The sequence below is a fragment of the Cheilinus undulatus genome, linkage group 17, assembly GCF_018320785.1.
Source record: "Cheilinus undulatus linkage group 17, ASM1832078v1, whole genome shotgun sequence".
In the NCBI taxonomy this organism is placed as follows: Eukaryota; Metazoa; Chordata; class Actinopteri; order Labriformes; family Labridae; genus Cheilinus; species Cheilinus undulatus.
In genome coordinates, this window is record NC_054881.1 from 43,227,583 (window position 1) to 43,243,986 (window position 16,404).

General features: G+C 38.8%; 1 protein-coding gene across 4 annotated transcripts in view; it reads left to right on the forward strand.

The window, feature by feature from the left end:
• The window catches only part of syk (spleen tyrosine kinase), a 58,208-nt gene extending 42,966 nt beyond the window's left edge, over positions 1-15,242 (forward strand). For 3 of the 4 annotated variants that reach the window (XM_041810980.1, XM_041810979.1, XM_041810978.1), the window contains 10 exons: positions 1,213-1,294; positions 1,375-1,430; positions 4,936-4,995; positions 8,260-8,338; positions 9,985-10,144; positions 10,296-10,505; positions 10,644-10,833; positions 12,103-12,243; positions 12,911-13,023; positions 14,802-15,241. In XM_041810980.1, coding sequence (XP_041666914.1) covers positions 1,213-1,294; positions 1,375-1,430; positions 4,936-4,995; positions 8,260-8,338; positions 9,985-10,144; positions 10,296-10,505; positions 10,644-10,833; positions 12,103-12,243; positions 12,911-13,023; positions 14,802-14,874 — 1,164 coding nt within the window. In that variant the 3' untranslated portion in view covers positions 14,875-15,241. Of the gene's footprint in view, positions 1-1,212; positions 1,295-1,374; positions 1,431-4,935; positions 4,996-8,259; positions 8,339-9,984; positions 10,145-10,295; positions 10,506-10,643; positions 10,834-12,102; positions 12,244-12,910; positions 13,024-14,801 lie in introns of all 4 variants that reach the window. The other variant, XM_041810981.1, reaches the window with a different exon arrangement.
• Positions 15,243-16,404: the final 1,162 nt, after the last annotated feature.

Below are 16,404 nucleotides of genomic sequence, written 5' to 3' on the forward strand. Positions count from 1 at the left end.
AGATTCTGGATGATAATATAAGATTCTGGATGATAATCTGAAGATTCTGGATGATAATATAAGATTCTGGATGATAATCTGAAGATTCTGGATGATAATCTGAAGATTCTGGATGATAATCTGAAGATTCTGGATGATAATCTGAAGATTCTGGATGATAATCTAAGATTCAGGATGATAATCTGAAGATTCTGGATGATTATCTGAAGATTCTGGATGATAATCTGAAGAATCTGGATGATAATCTCAGAGATGTCCGGACTGATCAGTCCAGTAAAAAGCATGATTTTATCAGAGCTCTGCTGCGGCAAACGTCTATTTTAGATTTAATCATCTCAGAAATTCTAAGTCGTGTTTCTTTAACTCGGTGCTGCAGAAGCTGCTGATGTTTCGAAGGCGTTGCCCGTCCCTACTCCGATACAATCACAGCTCAGTTTTGGTTTTGGTATCGATGCTCAGACTTTAACCCTTCAGCGTGATGATGAATCTGCAGGAAGTCTCACATTCGCTGCTCACAGCTGTTCATTAACAAAAATGTATTTCCATCCAAAGACTCCCACTAAAACCACAGACGTGTTCTGTGAGTGTAAAGCAGAGAATTTATCATGTAAATGAGCGTAGAGCAGAGGTCTGTGGTTTGATTTTCTAAATATGGGCTGATTTAAATGTTGGAAAAGTGTTTGCTGCTCTGACCCAAGGAGATCTGCTCCACTTCCCTCCGTTCTGGTACGGTGTGGGATTATTAGCGGGGATGCTGAGCATCCACACTATTGATATTCACGTCGGCCATTTTTTAAATTATTATTCTTCCGCGCTGGCTATCTCCTCCGTCATACTTTGTCATATTGACACCGTTTAAACTTTAAAAAAATTCAGTTTCTTCCTCATTCCACTGCTATGACTTTTCTCATTTCTAACTTTTATAATTTTTAAAATATAGCTATTTTTATGCTATTTTCAGCTTTTTTTAAGGCTACTTTTAAATATTTTTATGCTATTTTCAGCTATTTTTAGCTGTTCTTCTACAATGCAGCTCTCAGCATCCCCACACAATGTCAGCTGAAATTGCATTTTTGATCTAGTGTCATGTGTGCCATTTCTTAAAAGCCTTACCAGGGACAGGGACTGTAAACCAGCCAGGGCTAGGAGACTAGTTTATGATTGGACTGTTGGGACAAGTGAAATGAACTGATTCTTCTGATGTGTGAACAGCTGGTGGAGCACTACTCCTACAAACCTGACGGCCTCCTGAGAGTGTTAACAGAGCCGTGTCCCAGACCGGACGGAGACATGGGTGAGAAAACCTGCAGGAATGATCATAAAGATCATAACTACACTTTATTCTCACACCGTTTTATGTTTCTGCTCTTTCAGATCTGACTGGGCGACCTCTGCCCCCACACAACCATCCAAGATTTGACTCAGCCATCGTAAGTTTTCATGGAGGTTTATTATCGTTTATGTTGTCGCCATGGTGATCTGCCTCATCTAAAACAGGAAGTGATTCATTTACACATTTGGTATGAAAGAGTAAACGTATGAGGATGCTGATCAGTCTTTATTTTAAACTTTGGTTCTTCTGTTTCCACATGAACAGCTTTATAAAACCAAACCATCAAATCTCCTGATGAAGGAGAAGAGCACATTTTCTCACTTCCTCCTTCTGCTGGTATCTTTTCATGCACACTTCTGGTTTATTTCTCCGGCTTATTAAAATCAGTCTCAGATATTTTATTGTAAAGCAAACACACCGAGAGTGTCAGAAGTCAGACTTGTCTTAACCCTTGTGCCCTCCTCTTATTTACTACCCTCTTTACACCTTCAAAAATGTACACGTTTAAAAAAAACTGCCATTAAATCAGCATACATAACAGCACACACAACAGTCTGGTTTTAACATACATATTTTTCTACTTTTTTTTCATAAATCTTTTTAACAACTTCAGACCTGCTCCAAACTACAAAAAAAAAAAAAAAAAAAAAATCAATAATTCTCAGAATTTTAACCATTTAAATGCATGTTTGATTATTTGAAATATTTCATTTTTTACAGCAAAAAATGCAAAAAGTGAATTATTTTCCATATAATTAATAGTAGAAAGATGGGGCTTTGGGGGAGCTTGAGTGGGTCAAAGATTAGCAACAGAACTGATTTGACTGCATTAATATTTTTTGCGTAATGTCAAAAATACCCTCTGGACACCTTCAAGGCTAAAATGCCCCCATTGACTTCCATTAAAACCAGGTTTTTTAATCTCACTGTCACTGCAGTATAAAATCATGCATTCTTTAATGTCAGCATTTCAATGTGAAGAAGTCTAGTGAAATTTGACATTTTTACCGTATTCCACCAGATTCAACCGTTTACTCATTGTAGGACCATGCACCACATTCTTCTATTTTTGCCCGTTATATTATGAAATATTATAAAAAATAAAAGCATAATAAAATCAATTTTGTTGCTAATCTTTGACCCATCCAAGACTCTCATCAGCACCAAAGCCCCATCTTTTTACTATTAATTTTATGGAAAATAATTCACATTTTGTGTTTTTTTAGTAAAAAATAAAATATTTCAAAGAATCAAACTGGCATTTAAAGGGTTAAAATCCTGAAAATTATTCAATGGTTAGTAGTTTTGAGCAGGTCTAAAATTGTTCAAGAGATTTATGGGAAAAAAAGGTAGAAAAATATTGATGTATGCTGATTTAATAGCAGTTTTTTGTACGTGTACATTTCTGCCTTGAAGGTGTCCAGAGGGTAGAAAATTCACTGAGAGAGTCTGAATGACATTTAAGAGTTAAACATGTTGGATTTCAAAAATTTAACTAAGAAAAGTTCCTGTAAAAATTCATGCCACAAGCTGTAAAACTGACAAAATGATCACAAATTTAAAAAAAAAAAAAAAAAAAACTTGAGAAAAATGGCCAAGAATACCCGAGGAGGGCAGAAGGGTTAAAGGGTCAAATATGTGACCTTTAGATAAGTAGCATGCATTATTGATAACTGTTTCATAATCAGGCGTTCAGCTGTGAGACTGACATGAAGCTCTCTCCAACAAATCACTGACGCTAAAAAACAAGTTTAGAAATATGAACATTTTTCCTCAGATGGAGATTTCTTTTAAACTCTGTTGGATTAACTGTTAGCTTCTTCATTACCACAGTTTTAGTTCTTATAACAGAAAAATCTTTGTAGCTGTTAAACTCGCAAAGATACGAGAAGGTGGTGAGAAAAAATCTCTTTTATCATTTTGGTGAGCGGTCTGTTCTGCTGTACGGAACCATGAAGATGTTTCTGTAGAGCTCAGTGAGGCTCCTCAAGTAAAGATCACCTTCATTCCTCTGTAGATCAGGGGTTCTCAACCTTTACAGCCCCTGACCCCCAAAATAAAGGTGCCAGAGACCGGGACCCCCACTGGACCTGGAGGTGGTTGAACAGCCATGAACATTCTAGAATAGTGCAGACAAGGCCAGCAATGGGGGGCCTCTGGGACCCGGCCAGACTGGGGGCCCATGGAGGTCAGCAAAACCATGGTCCACTGTGAAGTTAAGCTGAGAAAACCATATTTGATATTTGGCCTGAATAATAACCAAAAAAAAAAAATCTTTATTTATTCATTCGTGTAGTCATGGCCTTCTTTAAATGAAAATAAATAATAATAATTTAAAAAACATAATTAAAGTGAGTTAGAAATTGTTCAAATTGGTTAATAATGGCAAAAAATGGTGGAAAAGGTGGTGAAATTAGATTTCTTAAGAATATATTTGGGTTAAAGTGGAACAAAAGTGGTGAAATGGGAATAGAAAGTGGCTGAAACAGATTTTAAGTGCAAAAAATTTCTGGAAATGAGGTGGAATGGGATGAAAACTTGATCTAAACTGGCAAAATGGGTTAACTGGTTAAAATGGGCAAAAAAGGGTTGATACAGGCACGGGTCAACAGATTCAACAATAGGCAGAGAGCGGCAAGAGTTAGTTTAGAAGAGGCAGAACAGTGGTGGAAAGGGTTTAAAATGGACAAAAATGGGTTTAAGTGGCAAAAATGTTCTAAACTTGGCGTTAAAAAGTAATGAAGGGTTAATGTTTGGGAAAATTGGTCTAAAGTGGCAGCGGTGTTATCAAAAAAATATTCTTAGTTTTTTTAAGGCATTTGGAGACCCCCTCTCAGTGTCTCGCAACCCTCAAGGGGGTCCCGGCCCCAAGGTTGAGAACCACTGCTATAGAGGATCTGGTTTTTTACCGTAAACATCCACGGTAGACCTGAACCAGCTTCCTGAGAGAGAAAGGATGGAAACGCTCCTGAAGAAGACACGTCTGTATATCAACCTGACAATCTCAGGGAAAAGGACTACACTACCCACAATCCTAGAGTGTCACAGACCAGCGTTAATGTCCACTAAAACTATGACTAAAAATGTTCGTCAGCAGCCTTTTTTCATGACAAAAACTAGACGTTTCAGTTGATTTGGAACGCCGACATCCCAACATGCCGATGAGATGTGCCATCCTGAATCTCCATGAAGTCAGAATTCCCACATGGAAACAGGGAGGAACCTTGGCGCTCTGAATTACACACTCGTGGTATTTTGAGTGCGGTCAGCTCGGATGTGACGGCATTTCATGCTCTGACATCTGACTTCTGAGCCTATGAATGGCAAAGCATTGTGGGAGTTGTAGTTCCTTCATCCCAGAGAAGAGATCCTCATTAAAACATGAATCTAAGTCTGTATCTGATCAGTGGGTCACTGTTGAGCTCTATGTCTGACTGTATAAACTCAGAGTTTCTTTATCCTGCAGCTGATGAGTCAGTCCCATGACTCAGAGTTTAAATGTGGATCTAACCTTTCACCTCCATCCGTGTCCTCTGAAATGATCTCATGCATGTTTTGAACCTGAGCAGGTCGCCGTCTGATTACCTCTCTGATTTTTTTAGCAAGGTGCTGCAGGAATTCTGGACAAACTCAGAACTATCCCCATACCGGGCCTACCTAAGGTGCACTAGCCCTCCTCATCTCCTCCTGCCTGTTTATGAGAACCCTGCCCCCTTTAACAGTCCCACCTTAACCCCCCCGCTGTGATCTGGCTTCATGTGCTCACTAACACCCGAGTCGTCCTTTCACCCATGTTTCTTTAAGAGCACGCCTCGCTGCTTATTTCCTTTCTGACACCTGATCTTGCAATGACAATCTAACGCCACCCAGAGGATCCTCACTGCTACTGCAACCAGGCCAGGTCCTAGCAGGCCCGCATGTCTGTCCTTTTCCAAAGACTCCTGCTGCGGTCTGTACCTGCCAGGTGAACTCCTGCACCTGCAGCAGTCTAGACGGTCTGACAGCCTTAGTGTGCAGAATGTTTCTGTGCAGCATGTGGGAGTTTTTCTGTGGTTCTGAAGGATTCATCCCCATTCTACACAGCTGCCAGATAATAATTTAGAGATCACTTAGGTTTGTTATAAATATTTGGTGTTTAAAGGGTTAAAAATGTGGTCATGTTGACGGTTAATGACTCACACACAGTGGCAGCAGACAAAGGCATTGCTTTTTTCTTTTTCTGTCCCCTTTTTTCTCTCATCCTGCATCTCCCTCTTTTCTTCTCATGCATTTTAATCTTCTCTCTTATTCTGCACCCCCCTCTTTTTTGTGCATTTCCTTCTTTCTTTCTGCATCTTCTTTTCTTCTGCATCACCCTCTTCTCTTGTCATGAATTTCATTTTCTTTCTCTATATCACTGTCCTGTCTTTTTTCTCCTCCTGCATCTCCCATTTCTCTCTTTCTTCATCTCCATATTTCTTGCTGCATCCCCCTCTTCTCCATCTTCTCTTTTTCTGCATCTTCTCTCTAAATTTTCCTCTTTTCTTTCTTCACATCTCTCTCTTCTCTTTTCTCTGCATCCTCCTCTATTCTCTCCATGCATCTCCCTCTTTAGTTTATGCATCCTCCTCCTCATTTCTGCCTCTCTCTGCATCATCCTCTCTTTTACATCTTCTTTCATCTCTTTTTTCTCAATCACCCTCCTCTCTTTCTTTCTGTCCTAAAATGTCCCCATTTATTTTCATGTATCTCCATCTTTTTGTAGCTGCATCTCTTGTTCTTTATCTGCATACCCCCTTCTTTCTCTCTTTCTGCATCTCCATCTTTTCTCCCCACACGTCTCTCTTCTCCCTCTCTCTGTGTTTCCCTCCATCCCTTTCTTCCTCAGAGGTGTGTTCATCATCAGTCTGGTTCTGCTCCAGGTTTCTGCCTGTTAAAGGAAGAGTTTCTCTCCTCTCTAACTTTTCTAAATGTTTCTTAGGGCTGCTCTGATGGTAGACTGATGTTAGACCTTTATTTTAGCAGAGAGGGCGGTCTAGATCTGCCCCTGTTTGTGCCGAGTCTGCAGATAACATTGGGGATGAATTAGTGCTACACATATAAAGACTGATAAGATGAATGAAGGCAGCAGAATAAGGAAATCTTCTTGCAGATCAGCCGTTTAAAGCAGTGGTTCCCAACATTTTTTCCCCAGCCTTCCTCAAAGACCAAAATCAGCAGGATTTTGGTCTTTGAGGAAGCAGCCTCACTCTTCAGACTTTCTTTGCAGACTTTGAAGCTTTTTGCTGCTCACGGCTTTAATTGTTTTTTATTTTTCGGACTTTTGTGCACTTGCAGCAACATTTTGACCCTCTATTCTCAATGCTAGAGATTCAGAAACGATCCTTGATGTGAACTGGGTTTAGTTTGTCTACATTTTTTTTTTTTTTTTTAAAGAAGGGGTTTGGGACGTTCTGTTTGTTCAATCTAGCCGTGAAAATGTCGATATGAAGAAATGAGTCTCAGTTTATCTGATGTGAGACTCGTTCCACTCCCCGTCTTTAAATGCATGATGAGTTAAAGTAATCCATGAGGCAGATCCAGAAAAGAATGAATTACACGCTCTAATAGCACCAGGATCTGCACAGATTTAGCTTGTGCTATTTTCCCTCTGTTTGCACCAAAACCACAGAAGAAGTTGCTTTGATGGATTGCAGTTGTTAATGTGCACTTTGCACATTTTTCATGAGGCAGATCTGATATTTGTGCAGAGATTACAGCATGAAAAACTCAGCACTGCTGTTGCAGTGATGCAGAAAGCACATTTTTAGCTGACTTATCATTATCCAAAACTTGACCCAAAGCTGCAGCTGGACATGGTGAAGGTTCTGGAAAATGTCAGGACTGAAGCTGCTCCTGTAGAAAGAGCACTGATTTAACACCTGAGTTTTGATGCTGATAGACTGCTTCACTTTTACTACCTGTGGTAATTAGCACTGGCTTTTCCCACTGAAGCTTATTTGCAAATGAAAGAAGTAATTCTGCAGATTTCTTTGAACAATCCCTCATTTACATGCATGCACACGGAGCAGGCGTATGAAATAAGATAGAAGCATGAGATTAGAAGAGCTGCAGAGTTCATCTTTGCAGCCTGAGAGGAGAACACCCAGATCTACAGAACTGTTTCCCATGCAGGACTGTTCTCTTTACTCTCACAGTCTTCACTCTTGCTTGAGTAAAAGTATAGAAGTCTGTAAATGAGCTGGTTTTAAAGGATTTTAACTACTTTTAGAAATATGTTTGTGCACACAGAGATATTTAATAGTACTGTTTACATTTAGGCACTTAGGTTTTTAGGATTAAAGCACGATGAGTGAAACATGGAGGGCAGGATGAGGCTGAATTAAATAATCATATCATGCTAGTGAGCGTAAGGTAGTTTTCTCCTCTCAGGCTGTGAAAAGCACACTTCCACAGGGACATGTGCATGAGTGCTGGACAGGGCGCTCATGTACATGACATGTGCATGGCTGTTTGATTTATGCTTGCAGCTCTTCTAAATCCTTACTCACCAAACTTATTTGTGTGCTGATGTGATGCTGTCCTTTTTTTTCTTTTGCACAGGTTTAGCATGTGCAAAAGCAGCACTCTTCTTTACACACCTGCCCCTCAGTGCATTTATGTTCTTTCCCCTATCCCCTCTGTATGAACAGCTTCATAATGCGCTGTTAAATGGATGCCAGGTGTCGCAGTGAAACAGACAGACATGCTGCACACGCTCTGTGCCTATGAGGAACATCTAATTCTTTGTTTGGCCCAAAATGAAAGTCTATCACTGTGATACAGGCGCCGTTTTAACAGTAAAGCTTTACAAGAGTTTCAAGTGTTGAATCACTCATCGGTCCATTTTCAGCAGAGCACACTTTTAACCTTCGTTTTGTTTTCTCTCCTTTAAAACCGGCCAACAGAGTAACTCATCTCGACGCAAAAAAATCGATAACAACCCGTATGAAACCAAACTGCCCTCCGATCAGGGAGCAGCTAAAGGTAAGATCATTTCATTAAAACAAGAAAGCATGCAGTAAACAACGGAGTTATCAGTCTATGCTGCTGAAGCTACAGTAGCTAACTTTGAAGAGCACGCTCCACGCATGCTGCAGAAATGCACACACACATAAATATATAATTCTATTAATAAAAGAGAGCAGGCGATAGGCCCGAGCTCTCAGACAGCAGATTTGTTCTGTTCTTCTTTATTTTGGCAGAAAAGTCAGAGATTTCATCTAAATCAGGGGTGTCAAACTCAAGGCCCGGGGGCCAAATCCGGCCCGTGGTGCAGTTATCCCGGCCCATCAGATCAGATTTTTATTCTAACTGGCCCACCAGTCTGAGGTCTGCAGATTTACTCCAGTATAAAAATGTTAACTTAACCTGCATTATTTATAAAATCCTTGTTGAGTCATAATAATTAGAAAAAGTTAACAGTAAAAATAACTGGATGAAAAGTCAGGAAAGTAGGAGAAATTAGTGTTTTCTCTTTGTTTTCAATTCTGCATCTCACAGTTATGACTAAAGTTCTGGTTTTGACTTTTTATTTCATATTTTAACCTTTAAATCTCATAACTTTGACTTTTTATCTCATAGTTCTACCTTTTAGATCCATAATTTTAAATTTAAACCCTTTTTTGACATTTGATGTCATAATTATGACTTTTATTTATGTTTTGACCTTTTTCAACTCCTAACTTTGACTTTTATCTTGTTTTTTCAACCTTTGAAATTTAATCTCATATTTTGTCATTTTAAACTGATGGTTTTGATGTTAATCTCATATTTTGATTGTTAACTATCATGATTTTGACTTTTATCTCAGTTTTGCTGACCATTTCTGCTCCTAACTTTGACTTCTATCTCATTTTTTTCCTCTAAAATTCACGATTTTGAAATTTATCTCATATTTTGACTTTTAAAACTCATGATTTTCACATTTATTTCATATTTTGACTTTTAAAACTCATGATTTTCACATTTTTTTCATATTTTGACTTTTTAAACTCATGAATTTGAAATTTATTTCATATTTTGACTTTTTAAACTCATGAATTTGAAATTTATTTCATATTTTGACTTTTTAAACTCATGAATTTGAAATTTATTTCATATTTTGACTTTTTAAACTCATGACTTCAATGTTTATCTCATATTTTGATTGTTAAATATCATAATTCTGACTTTTATCTCAGTTTTGCTGACCATTTCAACTCCTAACTTTGACTTCTATCTCATTTTTTAACCTTTAAAAGTCGTGATTTTAAATTTTATTTCATATTTTGACTTTTAAAACTCATGAATTTTAATTTTTGTTTGATGTTTAAGTGTTAAAAATCATAGTTTCAGTATTCTATCTCATATTTTGCCTTTTAAAAACATTATTTTGACTTTAAATGTCATGTTTTTACTTTTTAAACTTATAAATTTGACTTTAATCTCAGATTTTAAGTTTTTAATTTTAAAATCATTCTCAATGGTTAAATGTTGACCCTACGAGGCCCTCATCTTAGACCCAAATCCAGAATCTGGCCGTTGCTGTGATTGAGTCTGACTTCCCTGATCTAAATAAACAATAAGGAGGAAATGCATCAGTAATATTCTCCTCCATCTTTTATCCTGTAATGTTTTAATCCGTCACACAGAGGCAATGCCGATGGACACTGAGGTGTACGAGAGTCCGTACGCCGACCCCGATGAACTTCGGAGCGCCACCGTGGACAGAAACCATCTCCTGCTGGAGGACGGAGAACTGGGCTCTGGGAACTTTGGGACGGTCATGAAGGGAATCTACAAGATGAGGAAGTATGAAGAACACACAAAATCACATCAGCACGCACACAGCAGCCGTCCAGATTAATCCCTCTGTATTTAAGGAACCAGGGTCTGTTGTTGGATGCCTGCAGGTTTTACAGCCTTTAAAAGTGAAATATGAATCTGCCTCTCTTCCTACCAGGACGCAGAAACCGGTGGCAGTAAAGATCCTGAAGAACGATGATAACAACCCGTCGGTTCGTGAGGAGATGCTGAGAGAAGCTAACGTGATGCAGCAGCTGGATAACCCCTACATCGTCAGAATGATCGGGATCTGTGAGGCCGAGAACCTGATGCTGGTCATGGAGCTGGCCGAGCTCGGACCGCTCAACAAGTTCCTGCAGAAACACAAGTACGTTACGCAGTTTGGTTTGAGATTTGGCTCTGAGAGACGGCAGCCATACAGCAGAGGAATGAAGACAAAAGATACTTGAATATCTGATGAACAGTGACCGTGGTAGCTAAGCTAACAGAGCTCCTCCCTCTGCAGGCAGACCAGCATGAAGAACATCACTGAGCTCGTCCACCAGGTGTCCATGGGGATGAAATATCTGGAGGAGAATAACTTCGTCCACAGAGACCTCGCGGCCAGAAACGTCCTGCTGGTCACGCAGCACTACGCCAAGATCAGCGACTTCGGTCTGTCCAAGGCCATCGCTGAGGATAAGAACTACTACATGGTAAAACCTCCCAGCTGCCTCCTGTTTAAGGCCTCTGCTACTGTAGCAACATCCAGGTTTAGTAGTAGCTGAGGATAAGAACTACTACATGGTAAAACCTCCCAGCTGCCTCCTGTTTAAGGCCTCTGCTACTGTAGCAACATCCAGGTTTAATAGTAGCTGAGGATAAGAACTACTACATGGTAAAACCTCCCAGCTGCCTCATGTTTAAGGCCTCTGCTACTGTAGCAACATCCAGGTTTAGTAGTCAACAGTGTGATACAGGAGAAAAGTTCTTCCTCCATGACACCATTCTATCACAGCAAGCTTAGCTAGCTGCCTAAGCTACAAAGCTTATGCAGCTACGTAGCTAACATAGCTAAAGCTAAGCTTTAGTTTTAAATGCTGTGGCGTTAGGACTTTGTACAGCCTTACATTCCTACTCTAACTATAAAACAGCAGAGGACAGCATCCTGTGTTCCTGTGGCTGCATGGGTATAAATTCACTGAGCCTCAGGCAAGAAAAACATTAAAACCACTGATTTAGGTAGCTATGTTATCTACGTAGCTAACTTAGCTATAGCTATGTTTGCTAAAGCTCACATTGCTTAAGCTAACCCATCCAGAGATAATGTAGCTACTTTATTTGACATAGCAAATGTAGCTAAAACTAAGCTCACAAAGCAGCTATGTAAGCTATGTAGGCAAGTACATGTGTAGCTAAGTTACCTTTAGCTACATTTGTTAAAGCTCACATTCCTGAAGCTAACTTAGCTATATATAATGGAGCTACATAGCTATGTAGCTAACGTAGCTAAAGCTTAGCCTACAAAGCAGCTATGTAAACTACATAGATAAGTTATCTACACAGCTACATTAGCTTTAGCAGTGTTTGCAAAAGCTCACATTACCAAAGCTAACATAGCTATATTTGCTTATGCAGTAAAGTTTAGTTAGCATAGATATGTTAGCTTTAGCTTAAGCTAATGTAACTAAAGTGAGCTACCATTAGTGTAGCTACTCCTGAAACATAAAAATTCTAATTTAATCCCAGATTAGACCTCTGATCTTCTTCTCTGTTTTAATGATGACATGTTTGGGGTCTGCCTAGAGTGTTTTATTTTGAAAGGTTCTGTGGGGTCTGTGGGCTGTTGCCTAGAGTGTTTTATTTTGAAAGGTTCTGTGGGGTCTGTGGGCTGTTGCCTAGAGTGTTTTATTTTGAAAGGTTCTTTCAAAAAGTTTATCTGTCTAGTTTTCTAGAACCGTCTGACGTGTCGTCTCCTCTCTCAGGCTCAGGCTCATGGGAAGTGGCCGGTGAAGTGGTACGCTCCTGAGTCCATCCTTTACTATAAATTCTCTTCCAAGAGTGACGTGTGGAGTTTTGGGGTGCTGATGTGGGAGGCGTATTCCTACGGACAGAAACCGTACAGGGTAAGAACTTCCTGTGACGTGAATTAAAGACGGCGGCGGCTCACTGACGGACTTCTTCATGCTCGTCCTCAGAACACGGCTCTAAGAGATGGATGTTTGTTTTCACCTTTTTAAAGCTGATTCTTTGAAGTAAAGGGAAATATCACTTCAATCATTAGTATGGAGTCAATGAGTTTAAATCTTCCTCCTCTCAGCTTTTATTTTTCTCTGTTATAAATAAATCTCCAGCTTTCTTTCCGTCTGTTCTTTGGTCTAAGGTTGTCAGAAATGCTCAGTACTTTGCTGCTTTTTGATCCCATGTATTTAGAAACTACACAGTCTATTATTTTAGTGATAGAGAGTTTTTAAAAAGCTTCTAGAAAACATTTTTGAGCATCTTCAGGCTTGTGTCTGCAGCAGCCTGTAATTCCACCACCAGAGCTCTAGGGGGCAGTGTGGCTGCTCTGTTCTACAGCTAACTACAACGTTAGCAGTGTTTCCCTACAATAATGAGAACTAATAACAGGTGGAAACAGCCAATCACAGGACAAAGACCCGTCCTGATACCAGGATGAGTTAGGTGTAGAGGCTGAGGTAGAGACGATGGAGGACGGAAGTCCAACTTTTCAGAGAGCCGAGTGTCTTCCTGCTGCTTTCTCCTCTCATCGTTGCGTCTTCCTGTTTCCAGGGGATGAAGGGAAACGACGTGCTGCAGATGGTTGAGAGCGGACAGAGGATGGACTCTCCGGCCAACTGTCCTCAGGAGATGTACGACCTGATGAAGACCTGCTGGACCTACAAGTCAGTCCAACTCTCTAAAGAACACCTAGTCCACTCTGGATCAGGGTCTTTCACTGCATCTGTAGAACCAGTTTGGCTTTTTAATGTGGATTAAAAATCAACAAAAAAGAAAGAAGGAAAGGAAAGTGGCCAACAGGCGCTAGCTCCTGGGGTACAATAGGTTTGGTCTCTGGCCTCTAAAGGTTTATTTTCTTAGATCAGTGTTTCCATTAATATTTTCTAGTTTTTTAATCCACATTTAAAAAGCCAAACTGGGACCAAACAAAGAGCCGTTAAGACCGACTCCTATTACCGAGCTGATCCAGATCTCTACAGACCATGTGAGCACAGTCTGACTCCTACCCTCCCTTTAGATCACGGGTGTCAAACTCAAGGCCTAGGGGCCGAATCCGGCCCCTGGAACAGTTAAATCCGGCCCCTTAGATGATCTGATATTTCTGTTCTAACATCAGTCTGAGGTCTGCAGATTTACTCAGGTATAAAAATGTGAACTTATCCTGATGGTTTAAGATTTCCTTGTTAAGTCACAAAATCTGAAAAAGTAAGGAGTAAAAATATTTAGAGAAGAAGTCAGGAATGTGGGAAAAGAATTTACTTTGTGTTTTAATTTCACATTTTCAACTTAGCATCTCACAATCAGGACTCAAACTTAGAATTCTGACTTTAATTTCATACTTTGAACATTTCAACTCATAATTTTGCCTTCTCATAGAATATTTAGAGCTTTAAGATTCATAATTCTAATTTTTAATTCATATTTTGACCTTTTTTAACCAGTTATTTTGTATTTAAATATTAAAACTTTGACTTCATAATCCCATAGTTAGACCTTTTAGACTCACAGTTTAAAAATTTGAATCATATTTTGACTTTTAACCCCTTAAAGCCTGAAAACACAAATAAAAGCCAGAAAATTTTGGAACTGAAATTTTAAATTAACTTTCTACTGAAATTTTAAAAAACCTAAATTTCCATGAAATGTAACAGTTATATTTTTAGTGTCTCATTTTATTCATTAGGTGTTTCTGGTAACTGATAATTGACTTGAGGGCATTTTATCATTTTTCAGATTGTAGTTAGAAGTTTTTTTGAGTAATTTATTGAGCAAATTGATTAGATAGAGGTATCATAAAAGTATGCATCAAATATGATACAACAGGTGTTAGGGGATCATTTCATGATAACAAATTTTATTTCATATTTTGACCTTTTAAACTCATGATTTTGACTTTTTTTTCTAATATATTTGCCTTTAAAAAAACATTATTTTTCTATTTCGATTTCACGTTTTGACCTTTTTGAACTACTAAATGTACTTTTCTCAGATTGTGAGCCTTTAAACTTTTCTTTTTAACTTTTTAAATGTCAAATCATTTTTCATCAGTGCTAATATCATGTCTTATTACTGGTGAAACTTAAATGACAGTTTCTGGTTTAAAAGGCCTGTTAGGCCCTCAGGTTAGACCTGAATCCAGGATCCGGCCCCTGCTGTGGTTGAGTCTGACACCCCCGATCTAGATGGAGGATCTGAATCCACGTCAGTTTCTCTGTCAGCTTTTTACATCTTTCGTTTTAACGTCTCATCACTTTTAGACTCAAAGCTCGGCAGTAAATGATCATGACCTCAGGCATCAGTCAGCGCTGGTTGAAGTCTTTCTACCTGAATTTCACTGATTTCAGTTCTGATAGGATTTATGTTTTTACTCCTTTGACCTTTATTGACCTCATTGATCCTATATTTGAGTTTGAATAATCCGTCTTATCTGGGTGTGTTTCAGATCTGACGAGCGTCCTGGATTCAGTGTGGTGGAGCCCAGACTTCGAGAGTATTATTACGACATTTCTCAGTGATTTTTACGCTGATGATGTGAGACTATGCAAACTACTGCGGAGGAGAGACGGAGTTTTAATGGAGAACGGGGGAATTATGAGTGCTGTTGTAAGTTATTGACTTCAGACGGAGGATTTATTCAAACTTTTCAACATAATTATGCAAATGAGTTTTATTTTGTTACTTTTTTTCTTCCTGAATGTAAAGGATATTACAGATGAATAAAGAGGACGAGCAAACATCAGTGTTAAAGAATAAACCATGCTGTCATTCTGTGGCTTCATTTCATCAGAGCATCACAGCGTCTTCATTCTGCAGCAAAAACCTCTGGATCCTTAAATCTGTCTGGTGTATGTAAATAAACATAAAAAAATAAAAAATGTAATGTAATAATAGTAAAGTATGCAACCCAGAAAATAAACAAACAGAAGAATTCACACAAAAATATCAATAGTATGGATGCTCAGCATCCCCACTACTGAAACACACTAATCTACAAATGTAAATATTTCTATTCATGTTGTCTAACACAGCGGTTCTCAACCTCGGAGTCAGGACCCCCTTGGGGGTCACGAGACACTAAGAGTGGGTCTCCAGAATTCCTACAAAACACTACAGATATTTTCTAAATTCCACTGTTGCCACTTTACACCAACATTTGCCAACATTTAACCAGTTTTCATCATTTTTTCCCACAAATTTTAACACATTTTTGCCATTTAACACTTACATTTGCCATTTTAAACTCTTTCCACCTTTATTTCTGCCTGTTTTTGCCACTTCTAAACCAATTCTTGCCGCTTATGCCAAATGTTACCTCTGTTGACCCATTATTGCCACTATTAACCCCATTTTACCACATTGTATGCTCAGTTTTCCCCATTTTAACCACCTTTCACTATCTGATATGCTGTTTTTTGCCAGTTTGACCAATTTCTGCCATCTGCCTGTTTTTTCTTTCTCAGTTAGCACTATATATATATATATATATAACCCATTTTTTACCTTTTTTCAGCCATTTTTTAGAATTTTTGCCTCTTCTAACCCATTTCTGCTATTTTTAAGACCCATTTCACCTCCTTTTCAAACCATTTTTAACCAATTTTTTTTCCAATTTTTAACCCATTTTAATTCTTTTTTTTTTTTAACAAAATAGATTTACATTTTTAAGAAGGCCATTTACTACACAAATGATTTAAAGAGAGACTTGTTTCATTGATGAGAGTGGTTATTTTTTCCACGTTAAATAAAAAATAAGGATATCACAGATTAACTTTAGAATGGACCAGGATTTTGCTGACCCCCAGTCTGGCTGGGTCCCAGAAAGGTTTCTCATTTATCCCCCTTTATGGACGGCCTTGTCTCCACATGATTGTTCTAGAATTTTCAAGGCTGTGTTCAACTTTCTTCAGGTTCAGTGGGGGTCCCCGGTCTCTGGCTCCTTTATTTTGGGGTCCCAATGCAATGTGCAATATGACTTGCAATGAATAATTTCTGAGGTCAAAGTTCCCCTTGATTTAAGGTTTTCTGGGCGAATAATGTTTCAAATG